This window comes from Camelina sativa, chromosome 9 (assembly GCF_030686135.1).
Source record: "Camelina sativa cultivar CO46 ecotype springtype chromosome 9, ASM3068613v1".
Lineage (NCBI taxonomy): Eukaryota > Viridiplantae > Streptophyta > Magnoliopsida > Brassicales > Brassicaceae > Camelina > Camelina sativa.
In genome coordinates this window covers 35951419-35965858 of record NC_141888.1, presented here as the reverse complement: position 1 = coordinate 35965858, position 14440 = coordinate 35951419, and the positions used below count along the sequence as shown (strand labels likewise).

Genomic DNA, 14440 nt, shown 5'->3' with positions numbered 1-14440 from the left:
TCATTTTCCTTGCAACCTGAGAAAAGAGACGAATCTTGAAAAGATCAAACTAAGCTACTCTTTAGTATAATCCAAAAATATTTATATTTCTTTCGTTGGTAGATCAACACTAGAATAAATCCTAATCCTATCCCCCTGTTACCAGAATCATCATATGTAACAACACTAATTATCATACAACAAGCTCCAGCTTTTTTACATTTTGGTTGAAGCAGATTTTTTTCTATTCGATAATAGTATAACGTTTTCAATAATACAAAAATGATTGGTTTGTTTTATATACTTTTTGATGTGGTGGTGTGCTTAGCCTTGGTCGTCCTCATGGAACGCGTCTTGCAATAAAACTTCAAGTAGAGCAACGATATAACGGCGTTGAGAACGGAGTTAAACAGCCAAGCACCGATACCGTTACAACCGCCGCGTTTGACCAGGTGAATACATAAAACCCCCACGTGGCAAACCGTCATACACCCTAACAGAATGGCTTGACAGTTAACGACGAACGGGTAACACGCGCCGCGTAACCCGATCTCCGTCCAGAATCTGTAACCGTACACGACCGCGTACGATACGGTCGTCAATAGTATCGCTGCAACCTACACAAAACCAAAAAAACACGGTCCGATTTTAGAAAAATACCGGTGTTTAATTCCGGTTTAACGTGTGGTGAACCGAACAAAACCGGTTTAATTTAATTTTATACCTGAAATGATTGAGAATATTCGAGCCAGAGGAAGGAGATACAGAGAAGAGAAGACTGGTTGATAAGCTGGAAGAAGCTGAGCTTACGACGTCGTATCACGGAGAAGAAGGTGCGGAACAAGTGAAGGTAACGAGAGAGGTAGAACAGGTAAGACCAGAAAAACACGCGCCCCGAAGCGCGCGTTCCCACGGGAAAACAGAGGAACCATTGGAGAGCCGTGGTGCGAGTGCGCCGCCATAGCCAGCGCGTGTCTCGGATCTCTGCCGCGGCGGAGAGGAGGATACCGACGAAGATGACGGCGGAGATTATTGAAACGGTCAAGCTGTGAAGGGCCGGGATGAAACCGAGGGAGAATCCGCGGCGGCGGTGACAGAGTGGGAGGATTACGAGGAGGAGGAGGAGGTGGAGAGTGACGGCGGAGATGACGTAAAACGAGACGGCGGTGAAGAGAAAAGACCACGTGGCGGCGTATGATTGGGTTGGACTCCAACGGAAGTTAACGATCGTAGGATGCTCCGTTAACCAGTAAGTGATCACCGTCATTGGTGTTGATATCAGGAGTAGTTGTGTTGTGTAATGTGAAGAAGCAGTTGGGAGATGAGGTGGGAAAAATGAGAGGAAGAGAATGATAGATTCTTTAATGTGTGTTTGAGTGTTCTGTCTCTGTTTTATTCGGAACCGGCCTGTTCTATTTAAATACTACAACTATCTTTCCTCATTTTTTGTGTGTTATAAAATAAAATTGGATTACGACATTGAACATGTCACGGTCAAAGTTGACATGTTTAACAAGAAATGAAGGATTTTTTACTATAAGGTCTTAATTATGTCCATGATATAGTTTCATCATGTTATGTTATATTTTGATTCTCCATATCCCCTCTCTTTTCACGTAGAATATCGATTAATAAATAATTATTTCATATGTGACTTTTATATTTAGTTTTTTTTTCATATAAAATCTAATGTTGTTTGAGTTGAAGTCATTTTCATCTAATTCATGACAAATAAAAGCGTCTTAACTAAAAAACAAATCATTAATTTAGGTTAGATGTGTCAAAACGACACTACTTCATTGTCAAATCTAATTTCCTTTTAGATGATATAAACTTCATTATCTATAAAGACTGTGTTTAAAATTAAATTTACAATCGTGAAAACGTTCTGATAAAAAAAAAGATTCAGATCATCAAAATCCCAACGGTTTATCTGACTTTTTTGCCGTTGGTGCAAGTAGAATATGATACGATTGTATTATTATAAAGAGTTGCTTTGTACAAAATGAAAGTATAGCCGCAATGCGTACATGAAATAAATTACAATCCATCAAGATATAATATTCCTTCGAGAAGCCATATTGCATATATTTTTGGACTTCAGCGCAAATTATTATTTTCCTATAAAGATGTTAATCCACCACGTATGTATGGAGTTTGTTGGATCAAGTTCCATTTGGAACCTTCGTATAGTTCCAGTCAATTTGATTCGTTGTACTAAGTACTCGATAATATTATTAAATATACCTACGTCTAGAACGATATAAAACGATTAAGGTTCTTAGAGCATCTTTAATGGTGAGAAGGTGTCACCGTTACTCAAAGAAAAAAAAACTTAATATTTTAATATATGACTAATAAGTGATTGACATGTGTTAAAAAACACTGAAAATCGTTTCTTCCGCCGGTAACTGCAGCAACGATTCTTTACTTTCTCTCTCCTATTTATATTTTTTTATTTGTTTTTATTAAAAGAATTGGGGAGAAAGCAATGCCATTAATCATGGTCTTAGAATATTTGTAAAGACATACCTGAAGTCTTAACCCTTGACAATAAAAAAAAAAGCATTCAAACGTGTTTGATGGTTTCATCAGCTAATAAAAACAAGATTGAGTGAGTGGGGTTTTCTTTTCTGTATAAGTATTTTTTTTACACTACGAGTTTGATTAGTAACGTAGTGAAAACTGTACAGAAAAGCTGTAAGCTGAAGCTGTAAGCTTTTACGGAGTAGTGTAAAGCTGTAAGAAATAGTTGTACATGAAAACAGTACAAAAAAACTGAGAGTAAAGTTTTTAATAAAGTTTTTGATAAAGTTTTTATGATTGGTAAAAATTCAAAGCTGTACAACTTATAATACTTTGTTTGTGTTACCAATCACTGCATACAACGTGCATTTGCATTACTAATTACTGTTGTCAATGTATATATCCTCTATATAATAAAACGGAAGTACACAACCTTTTGTTTGTAGACTATATAATTTTTATAAGTTGGTTACAAAACAGGTTATATATTAAATATAGGTTGACTACAAAAAATTTATATATTAATTGGTCAATCTGTAGGCTATATATATGAATACACTTAAGAATATCCCAAAAAATCCTCTTAAAAAGAATATTCCAATGATTAATACAATTTCCAAAATAAAATCTTTAGTATCATATGTATTGTTACAAAATATATGTATTAGGCATAAAAATATATTGTTATGCGTAAAAATAAATAAAAGTTTGGTAATTTGTCACACTTAATCATGATTTCTGAGATCTTATTGTACAGTTGAAAATAAAATCTTACCTAAGCACGGATCATATTATAAAACTTTCACCAAACATGTTCAAAAATTAAAATAAAAACAAACAACAAACATAACTATTTTTCATACATAAAATTACAAAATTAACAATATAAAACTTACAAAATAATTGTTTTTTTCAAGCCATCATATTTAGCATATGATTTTATTGCATAGTATTTTATCCAAAAAAAACTTTTAAAAACAATCATATAAATTATATTTTATTTTAAAATTATAATATAAATTAAATAATTTTAATCCGTGCTCTAGCATGGATCCTAATCTAGTATATATATATATATATATATATATATATATATATCAGTAAGATCGTAAAGTTTATATATTAGCAATTATAATGTTGTTAATAGAAATTAATATATAATTTATAGCTAATCACAAAAGTTTAAAACGGCTTGATAAAACTTATAGCTGTAAAACAGATATAATAGGACTGATCTCTAAATTTATCATTATTTGATTCCTAAGGTATTTCTTTGGGTACAAGGTGACCAATGATCATCAACATCTAGAATCCAGGAAGGAACCGTCAAAATAATAAGTTATGCTACACTATCGTAGGATATTTTATGGATCGTTTAACTTTATAATTGGATAAGTATGAAAACAATTGCTACGTTGTGAAATAACCTAAACGTCGTCTTGACATTGTTTCAAGTAACAATAAAATTAAATTACATATTGACAACCTAGCTACACTTATTATGGTGTATTTGATCGACGGCTATGATGAATAATCTGTAATTCATTAATTAGTTTAGGGTAATAAAGTAAATTAGTTTTTTTTATATAACAACAAAAATACATTAAAATCATAAGCGATAATTTTAAAACCAATAATATTAGTCAAAAGTCAAAACTGACATTTTAATTTGATATGAATAAAAGGACATAAATCTAATTAAGTTTAATCTGGAAAAAAATTTCAAATAATCTTCTGAGAAAACCGAGGAAGCTTCGTCGGATATTAAGAAGTATATACTAACAACTTTTTTCTTATTATTTTTTTTTTGTTTGTTAATCCGTTTCTCTATTAACAACATTATTCCATTTTATTTTCTTCATTCACCGACTCTCTCGCTTCTCTCTTGGCTCCTCTCATTCTCTGCGATCTTACACCAAGAAGCCTCTCTTTCGTCACCGAGGTAAATCTTTCACACGCTGTAACTTTAGTTTCCACTACCGTAAAAATCGAATCTTTGTATTTTGGTGTATCTCTCTCTCTATCTCTATGTTTGATCAATTCTACACGAAACTGTTCAAGGAGGTTTAGGGTTTCATCTGATTTTGTCTTGTATATAGGAAGAAGATCTTATTAATCACCATGTCTTGTAACATCACCACCACGAACGAAGAAGATGCATCGAGCAACTTTGGATGCAATATCTGTCTTGAATTGGCTAGAGATCCGATCGTGACTCTATGTGGTCATTTGTTCTGTTGGCCTTGTCTCTACAAGTGGCTCCATTACCATTCCCAATCGAAACATTGCCCTGTTTGTAAAGCTTCCGTTAAGGAAGACAGTTTGGTTCCTTTGTATGGAATGGGCAAACCATCTTCTGACCCCAGATCCAAGCCATGTTGTGGTGTTTCTTCTGTCCCCAATCGTCCATCTGCGACTAGGATTGAAACAGCTCGTCCTCCTCTTGGACAAAGATATCATGGATCTAGTCTCTTTGGAGGGCATTCAGGGTTTGCTCCAATGCCAACTGGTACCCGGTTTTCAAACTTCTTGTTGTAATGCGCATGGAAAGTATCTTTGATGAATCCGAGTAGACGGTGTTCTGTTTTTTTTTTTTTTTTCTTGACAATGTTTTTGAAACTATTATTAGTCTACAAATTTTGCTACGTTCACAATGTTTTGAGCTTATAATGTTTGTGTCGTTCTTTGGTCTTAAGTTTTGCATCATCAGCTTGTAATATTGGATTCTTCAATCTTCTGATTAACGAGATGTCATTTGATAGTTCGTATGTTACATCTGCAGATTGATCAACATGAATGTTGGACCTTTGTAATTAGTTCCAAGGCCGAGCCCATTAGTGGTAGGCCCATTATCATTACTAATATTAATAGAAATTTTTTTTTTTTTTTTTTTAAAAAAACATGAATGCTGATTACATTACACTAGAAACCTAAATTTATCTTTGACATAAAAAAAAAAAAAACACTTGTAGTTATTATTAAACACACATGACATGACTGGTGGTTTAGCCAGAAAACAATAATGTACTGTGTGCTTAATCTCCTCCGATACACTTGTTAAGCCCACATTTGTGTGTTTCAATCTCTTGTTAAGCCCAATAAAGGATTAAATGGGCTCTAATGGGCCGATTCAGTCACTAGGAAGCGATAGGGACCGTGCCTTAATCTCATCTTCACCCTTTACCAGTTATCTTCTTCTTCCTTTGTTCGACGAACTCAGCTTCTTCACTTTGCTCGACGTTATCTTCTTCCGTTCAGCGACAATGGCGTCGATTTCGACCCTAGCTTCTTCTCTCTCTTCGCTCTCCTTCTCTTCCCAGGTTTCTCAGAGTCCTAACACCATATCCTTCCCCCGCGCGAATTCGGTGTTCGCATTACCGGCGAAATCAGCTCGCCGCGCTTCTCTCTCTATCACCGCCACGGTAGCTGCTCCTCCAGAGGAGGTTGAGGAGACATTGGAGCTGAAGAAGTATGTCAAATCGAGGCTCCCTGGAGGATTCGCTGCTCAAAAAATTATCGGCACTGGACGGCGTAAGTGCGCGATTGCTCGAGTTGTGCTTCAGGAAGGTACCGGGAAGGTTATCATAAACTATCGGGATGCCAAGGTATAATTTATGAATCTGTGTTCTTATATTGGGGTTTATGAATCTGAATTGACTGCTCTCATATTGGGGTTTATGTTCTTGAGAGATTTAAATTTTGAAGGTAGTGTGTGGTAGATTGAAGCGTTTAGTAGTATTAAGTTGCAGCATTTCATAGGATTTGAATTCTAGGCTGTTTAGATTGGGATAAGTGGCTGAGGAAGTGATCAAACTGTGTCTGTAGCAAGTTCTTTGTGATGTGGGAGTTGTATCATCACATTACATATTTTAAGTTGAAATTGGAAGAACAAAATAGTTCCTATGGTTGTGAATTCTACCTTGTTTAGACTAGGATAAGTGGCTGAAAGTAAAAGGATAACAAGGAGAGATTATGATAAAGTTAAAGAAGTTTGAACAAGATGTTTTGTGTATGTGAAAGATTTGAATCCATGTTGCTGATGAAGGTCATTGTGAAACCTTTTACAGGAGTACCTTCAGGGAAATCCACTATGGCTTCAGTATGTTAAAGTCCCACTAGTGACTTTAGGGTATGAGAACAGCTACGACATATTTGTGAAAGCCCATGGAGGTGGTCTTTCTGGTCAAGCACAAGCTATTACACTGGGAGTTGCACGTGCACTTCTTAAGGTTAGTGCAGACCACAGATCGCCTTTGAAGAAGGAAGGTTTGCTCACTAGAGATGCCAGAGTGGTTGAGAGAAAGAAGGCTGGGCTCAAGAAGGCCCGTAAAGCACCACAATTCTCCAAGCGTTAAGAGTTTTACTATATCACTGGATCAAACTCTTCCAGTGTTCTCCTTTGCCTCCATTCTTTTCTTTTAACTCTTCTTGTCTATGATGTTTGTTTTGTTTCATGTTCATCTTTATGTGTAGACGAACCAATGCAATCTCTGTTTTGTTTGAGTAGAAAGGGAAATTTGTATGCTTTTGAATCCAATGCACTTTATCAAGTGTGATCAGATTTCTATAACAATCGTAAAACTACATGTAATGTCAAAGTTTAGTAAAAGTAAAAAAGCTTTCATTATCTTTCTCCATCAGCCACTCACACAGGTTATATAAACCACTGGTTTAGTCTTAACCAAATTATGTATGGATCGACGCGTGTGATATTTTCTTGTACTGTTTGTTAAATCTTGACCGTTCGTATCCAGAGATTGATCAGATATTGACCGTTAGCTACCCACCCATGGGCACAGATTGCTTCTTTAAGAATCGAAGAAACTCTCTCTCACCGTTATTGTGTTCCTAGGGAGATATCTCTATTCTAGGGTTTGGTCTCTGAATTGCATCGATGGCTTTCTTATGTTTTATGTGAATTCCTCCTACACAACCACTGGTATATATATATGATGAGGAGGTTGATGGCCCGAACTCTTAGAATTATGGAATTACCAATATCAGTTAATGGACTGATCTAACTCCATAATTCTAGAAGTTTGGCCATCAACCTCCTTGTCTATATCGGAAAGTGTTTCTGATGGTAGTTAGTTCTTCACTAGATTTCTCATGTATAATTCTTAAAATACTCGAGTGACTGTTTGCACTCTCTTGCAGGCTTGTCTTCAGCACCTTTGTTGTCCAAAGAGTTCTTGTTAAGTTCGTCTTTGTGGTGATTTTTCATACATATTTATCTGTGTTTTTGTTACAGCCATTGCTTATCGTATTTATTTCCCATTGAGTCATGAGTCATCAGCATACTGTATATAGTGCAAAGCTGCTCATTGATGATGGGGCTGTCCTTCACTAATAACTTTCATTGATGTTTTGGCAAGAGTGGGAAAACTGTGATATAGTATCTTGTATAGTAGCTAGCACACAGGACACAGCCACGATCCCATCTGTGAACTTTGAGTTTATATTGAGTTTAGAGAGCAAGATGGTATCACTTCAAGACTAAGTCAACTAAAGTAAACTCTGGACTTAATATCCTTCTCAGAATATTAGTTTGTAATTCCGGGAAGTATTATTATGCTTCTTGATCCTTGTAGCTTCTATGTGATTTCTCTGTTTCCAGATTGAAGTTTTGTTATGGTCTGCGGCAGGACATTTCAACGGTATTTACAAAGTGGAAGATATGTATTGACTTTAGTTGCCTTCAAGGAATGGGTTTGATCGCCACTTTTTCGTGTTGTCTCGTCCTACGCCATTACTTGTCTACATGTTTCTGATGTCTCGAGCTCTTAATTTGTGTCTTTGCATAAGGTAACCGTTCATATATATAATATATATATGATATATCTTTTTACTAACTGGTTTTCTTTTTAGTTTGTACTTTAATGTTAGCCGGTAACTCCATTTTACTAGTGTCATATTTATTCAAACTACCTGTAATTTTATTTAGAATTCTTATCTTGGCATCACTAAAGAACTGATGACATCAACTAAGCTAATGATGTCTCATACCCCTTCCTGCAGTTATTGTCACACTTTAAAAGCTGGACCCGGGTGAGTTCTTCAAAAGTTTTCATGGGCACCCTTGTATTTGATAGCTGACTGAGGTTTATCTTTAATAAGGTGTTTTTCTCTAGCTTTGTTGTTTCTGTTGCTACAGAAAAGCTTGAGCCAGTAATAGTTTTTTTTTTTGTCACTTTAGTTGATGAGTTTTGAGGGACACATTTGAAATAGAGTTCAAGTTCGTGGGATGCAGATTTACAATGCTTTGGTGCCAAATCCTCCCTTGGAGAAACACAGTTGCGTCAGTGTGTCTCTATCTTTGTAACCCCTTGCTTTTTTGGATGTAACGCTTGCTTTGCGTTCCCTCCTCATCAGGAAATGACACGTGTGAGAAAGCAAATGTATGGGAGAGCGTAGATTAGGCTGGTTTAGCTGAGAATGGTGATGCGAGAATGGGATGTTAGGTATGAGAGAGCTTACCCACTTTGACTCTTTCCATGCATTTTCTCTTGCTCCCCTCTTTCCTGCTTCCTCTGGTTTTTTTTGTTTTTTTTTGTTTTGTTGTTGTTCCATTACCTTAACTTGAAAACAAAACACAAAATCCTCAACTCTAGGGGTTTGGTTCCAACTTCCAAATCAAACATAAACCAATATAGTATAATAACAACTTGGTTTGTTGCAATATATTAAGTTAGAGGCTGTAGAGCTTATTAGCTACTTGATGTGTAAGTGTGTTGTATATACTGTATGTTACTACGATCAGTAGGAAAAAAAAAAACAAATCACGTGTAACTTTAGATTACATGTAAACAAGTCAAAAAGAGACATTAATTGTGTATGAATGAATTAAATGAATGTTGAGAGGGGTCTATTTTTATTTATTACGTTCTATTCCTAATAGTCAGCTTTAACGTATCAAAATCAAATCCATCACTTTTATGATCAATGCTTTTTTTTTCTTTTCTGGATCTACTGATCTCTCTAGTAAGTAATATAGTACCGTCACATTTTTATAAAATTGTGCATAAAAAATTAGTAAAGGTGTGTCTCTCTATTGTATCATACTTCATACGTGTATATCTCTTCTCTCTGAGTAGTAAACAAACACAACGAGTTTGTCTTAGTTATAAGAGAGTAAATACTAACCGTTGAAAGGAGTGGGATGCTTTGCCATATCGCTATCTCCTACTGTAAACACTTCGCTCGCTGCCACAAAACATTAAAAAAAAAAAAAAAGTAAATAAAACAAAATAAAATAATGGTATTCCCAGTGTCCTCCTTCCTTCGATTAAACCGAGGTCGCCAAATCTCTCTGTATGCACTTTTGTGTAAATAAAATAAAATAAATTGTATCAACATAAAATAATGATTTTCTCTATAATTTATGATTGGATACAATACAAATATGTGTAAATGAATCACTATTTCATCATTCTAATGCACTCTTTTCAGTGTTTCTTTTTTTTTTTTCCTTTTTTTTTGATAAGATGGCATCAATTTTAACAATAAAAAAGGTTGCAAAAGTTCATTATAAATAAAAATAAATAAAAAATTTATTCTGGTCATCGATAATATTGAGATTTGAAGTGTCGATTGGTATAATTATTTTTGTGTATACCTGTGTAGAGTGTTTTGTTGTATTCTCATCTCTTTCTCTTCTCTCTCTCTCTCTCTCTCTGTCTCTGTTTGTTTTGGCGTCTCCACGCACGATTTTACGCATCGAAGGCTCTCTGCACGCCTCCTGAAAGAGAGAGAGAGAGAGAAGGAGAGAGAGATCATCACAGATCGATTCTCTCTTAAATCTCTCGTGAATCCCATTTCCCCTTCCGCTAGATTCTCTCTTCACTCATTTCTCGCTTTCTCTCCTTTTGTTCTCTCTTATCTCTCTCTCTCTTCGCTTCATTCACTTTTTTTTTCCTTGCTATGGTGGTGGGTGCGTCTTCTTGTTACGCATCTCCGTTATGCACTTGGTTCGTTGCTGCTTGCATGTCCGTCTCTCACGACGGCGGCGGAGATAGCCGCCAGGCTGCTGTTGCTCTTCAATCTGGTGGGCGGAGTCGGCGAAGGAGGCAGCTTACCAAATGCTCTGCCTCTGCCTCTCGATCCCCTTCCCCTCCTACCATTCAAGCTCTTGTCTCTTCTTGTTTGGATTTTGGTCCCTGTACTCACTACTCCAACTCCAACAACAATGCCTTGTCTTCTCTCTTTGGATCCAGTACTCTTTCTTTGAATCGACACCAGAGGAGATTGAATCGAGCTACTTCTTCTTCTTCTTCCGGTATTTACATTTCTCTTCCAATCTGGGTTTTTTTTTTTTTTTTTTTTTTTTTATGTTCCTTAGTTCGATGTTGCTATGGGGTTTAATGGTATTGGGCTAATGATGGAAGCAGCTCACATGTGAAAAGTTTGGATTTTTTATCTTCATTCCATGTGTTATTATGTTTCAAAAGAAGGCACTTTTTTTTGTGAGGTTAGGGGCTCTAGATGAGGAATGAGGGATACTTAACAAGTGGCGGTGAACTATATATAATATAAATTTTGAAGTTGCCTTTAGCTATTTTGTTTACCATACCATTGAGATGTGGTTTCTGTAATAGCTGATTTACCATCAACTGTAATGTCTTTGTGGTTTTTAGGTGGAGCCATGGCAGTGATGGAGATGGAAAAGGAAGCCATGGTTAACAAGAAACCACCTACGGAGCAGCGTCGGGTTGTAGTGACAGGCATGGGAGTTGAAACACCGTTAGGTCATGACCCACATACTTTTTATGAGAATTTGCTACAAGGCAACAGTGGTATTAGCCAGATTGAGAATTTTGATTGTTCTGAATTTCCTACGGTAAGCATTATTATATCAGGATCTCTCTTGGAAGCTTTATATTGTGTGAAGTTTCTCCATTTTTGCTAATGTTTTGTATTTGAATATCTTTTCCTTGTTTTACCTTTGTCAAGCGAATTGCGGGAGAGATCAAAAGCTTCTCGACTGAAGGATGGGTTGCTCCAAAACTTTCGAAAAGGATGGACAAGTTCATGCTCTATCTTCTCACAGCTGGCAAGAAAGCTTTGGCTGATGGTGGGGTAACTGAAGAAGTAATGGCAGAGTTTGACAAAACCAAATGTGGAGTTTTGATTGGCTCAGCAATGGGAGGGATGAAGGTACTTTCTTGATCCCGGGCTTGAATTTAAGGTTTTTGTTCTGTATCTGACTAACAAAAGAGTCACATGAATATTGAATCTATAAATTAGGGAGTCTGTTGCTTATTGTTGCATTTTCTAATAATCTAGTATTAGTACAGGTCTTTTACGATGCTATTGAAGCTCTGAGAATCTCATACAAGAAGATGAATCCTTTTTGTGTACCTTTTGCGACAACAAACATGGGTTCTGCTATGCTTGCTATGGATCTGGTCTGTTAAATTTCAAATGTTATATAATTTGATATGGTCGACCACCAGCAATTTCATACTGACTTTTCTTTGTGGTGATACATCAGGGATGGATGGGGCCAAACTATTCTATTTCAACTGCTTGTGCCACAAGCAACTTTTGCATTCTGAATTCAGCAAACCACATTATTAAAGGCGAAGCTGTAAGTATTCTCCATCCACTTGGTCATTCGACAGTTCGGTAGACTTCTTCTGGTTCTACTTATAGACTGTCTATCTTTCCACTAAACTTTTCAGGATGTAATGCTCTGTGGTGGTTCAGATGCAGTTATTATTCCAATAGGTGCTTACTCGTTCTCTTATATTACATTATCCCCTCTATTCTCCATATTTAAGCTACGTGAAATCTTATCGTATGTGTACCAATGCAGGGTTGGGAGGTTTTGTTGCATGCCGGGCTCTTTCACAAAGGAATAATGATCCCACAAAAGCTTCACGTCCTTGGGATAGTGTAATTTTTTTACAATTTCTTGTCTCGTCTTCTTTTTCTTTCTGTACATATGCTGTAGTATCCTTCTGTGGTTTTGTTTTAATCTTGATTGCCAATGGTGGATGCTAGAAACACTGTATCAAGTTTCTACCAACAGGAATTTCCCTTACATGTCTGTAATGTTGTAGTAGGAAAGATAATGAGAGGAAATGTGTGTATTATGTTTGGAGATTCTTCTTGTTTTGTTAACCTGGTCTTGTATGCTTATCAGAATCGAGATGGTTTTGTGATGGGAGAGGGAGCTGGAGTTCTACTTTTGGAAGAACTTGAGCATGCTAAGGTATATATCCATTTGTTCTTTTTGTCATTCCTTGTTTCCTATTATTTTATCACAAATTAAACTTATCTCCAAACCATTTTTTAACTCTTGTTATGGAACGAGTTGTAAGAACTTAAGTATTTTATTCTGCTTTTCTTTCAGAAAAGAGGAGCAACTATCTACGCAGAGTTCCTCGGTGGGAGTTTCACATGTGATGCGTATCACATGACCGAGCCTCACCCTGATGGTAGTTTCATTTCTCCCTCATATTAGTCTGCTAGTCAACTACAAATTTTAAATCTCTTTTTTTTCTATTAATTTTGTCATTATCCCATTTTTCTTATATCACAGGTGCTGGTGTCATCCTCTGTATCGAGAGAGCGTTAGCGAGTGCTGGAGTCTCAAGGGAACAGATAAATTACATAAATGCACATGCAACCTCAACACACGCTGGAGACCTTAGGGAGTACCAAGCTCTTGTTAACTGTTTTGGCCAAAATCCTGAGGTAGCTTCACTTCTCTGTTACAAAACTCCAAGGTGGCTTTTTGTGTGCTTTTCTTTAACTTGATCTTTCACGATGTGGCAGCTTAAAGTAAATTCCACAAAATCTATGATTGGACACTTGCTGGGAGCTGCTGGGGCCGTGGAGGCTGTTGCAACCATTCAGGTAACACATTTGATATTTGAGACATCAGTATATCTACAAGGAACGAAACGCTGTTGAAACCAAGTTTCATAACAGAGCGAAATTATGTGCAATCTTCGCATTTTTTATGTTAATGTTCTGTTGTTACCTACAGGCAATAAGGACCGGATGGGTTCATCCGAATATCAACCTCGAGAATCCAGACAGTGGAGTGGTATGTTAGTAATATTGTTGGCTTCTGTTATTCCATTCTGATCGTATGAGTTCAATACCTACACAAAGACTACCATTTAATGTTTTGAAATGAAATGGAACAGGATACAAAGCTGATGGTGGGTCCTAAGAAGGAGAGATTAAACATTAAAGCAGCATTGTCAAATTCTTTCGGGTTTGGTGGCCATAACTCGAGCATTATTTTCGCTCCTTACAAGTGAAGAACGAAGGCTGTTGCTTGTATTCCAAACCTGGTTGTATAACTTGCTGTAAGGTACATTACATACATTGTTCATTGATGCATCATCAAGTTTTGAGAGGATGCAAAAGGAAAATTTACTCCTTTGACCTTAACGTATTTATTACTCTGATTGAGATGGATCATTGACAAGAATGAATTGAAGTTTGTCGGTCCAGAAATTCATTTAATGATTTGGGATGACTAGGATTCTTTGTACTGTGTCTGTTATGAATATGAGTGATTGTTTTGATATGTGTGCAGTGTTTACAAGAACTTTCCCATGTTAAGCTAGTGTTACGTTGCGGGAATCAACAGAGTTTGTTCAACTACCAAGAGCTAAAGCTAAGTTTCTTAGGATCAAGATCTGATGAGCCAAAGACTTGGATAGGAGCAAAAGTTGCCAGAGATAGCAGAGTTTGGATTTCCATTAAAAAAAAAAACAAATCTTGTTCATCGTGATACCTTCTTATTGGGGAAATCTTTGTAGTCCTTCTTTTCTATTATTTTAACATACAATCTCAAAAAATGCCAAATCAATTCTCAGTTAAATTTAGTAACTCTTGACAGTTATGCCTTTGTTTATTGTACGTAACTAGAGAAACTAAAATATCTTTGAAATGTTACTTAAGACGGGAGATTGAT

The 14440-nt window shown here is 36.3% G+C and overlaps 4 protein-coding genes across 5 annotated transcripts; 3 read left to right on the top strand and 1 right to left on the bottom strand.

The window, feature by feature from the left end:
• Window positions 1-60: 60 nt before the first annotated feature.
• Window positions 61-1439, bottom strand: LOC104713141 (fatty acid elongase 3-like). The gene is made up of 2 exons (XM_010430197.3): window positions 704-1439; window positions 61-596 (listed from the first exon to the last, which is right to left on the bottom strand). The coding sequence occupies exons 1-2, from the start codon at window positions 1244-1246 to the stop codon at window positions 276-278; spliced, it is 864 nt and encodes a 287-aa protein (XP_010428499.2). The 5' UTR covers window positions 1247-1439; the 3' UTR covers window positions 61-275.
• A 2881-nt stretch (window positions 1440-4320) lies between these two features.
• On the top strand, window positions 4321-5266 carry LOC147939203 (uncharacterized). The gene is made up of 2 exons (XM_087467690.1): window positions 4321-4447; window positions 4605-5266. The coding sequence occupies exon 2, from the start codon at window positions 4627-4629 to the stop codon at window positions 5041-5043; it is 417 nt and encodes a 138-aa protein (XP_087323816.1). The 5' UTR covers window positions 4321-4447; window positions 4605-4626; the 3' UTR covers window positions 5044-5266.
• Window positions 5267-5642: 376 nt separating this feature from the next.
• Window positions 5643-7132, top strand: LOC104713137 (small ribosomal subunit protein uS9c). Its single transcript, XM_010430194.3, has 2 exons — window positions 5643-6110; window positions 6573-7132. Exons 1-2 carry the CDS (start codon window positions 5769-5771, stop codon window positions 6858-6860), a joined length of 630 nt encoding a protein of 209 aa, XP_010428496.1. The 5' UTR covers window positions 5643-5768; the 3' UTR covers window positions 6861-7132.
• Window positions 7133-8624: 1492 nt separating this feature from the next.
• Window positions 8625-14347, top strand: LOC104713136 (3-oxoacyl-[acyl-carrier-protein] synthase II, chloroplastic-like). Of its 2 annotated transcripts, XM_010430193.3 has the most exons (14): window positions 8625-10780; window positions 11139-11341; window positions 11455-11658; window positions 11799-11909; window positions 11996-12091; window positions 12186-12231; window positions 12320-12399; window positions 12650-12718; window positions 12860-12944; window positions 13049-13203; window positions 13285-13365; window positions 13499-13558; window positions 13662-13831; window positions 14060-14347. In XM_010430193.3, the coding sequence occupies exons 1-13, from the start codon at window positions 10426-10428 to the stop codon at window positions 13776-13778; spliced, it is 1662 nt and encodes a 553-aa protein (XP_010428495.1). In that variant the 5' UTR covers window positions 8625-10425; the 3' UTR covers window positions 13779-13831; window positions 14060-14347.
• Window positions 14348-14440: the final 93 nt, after the last annotated feature.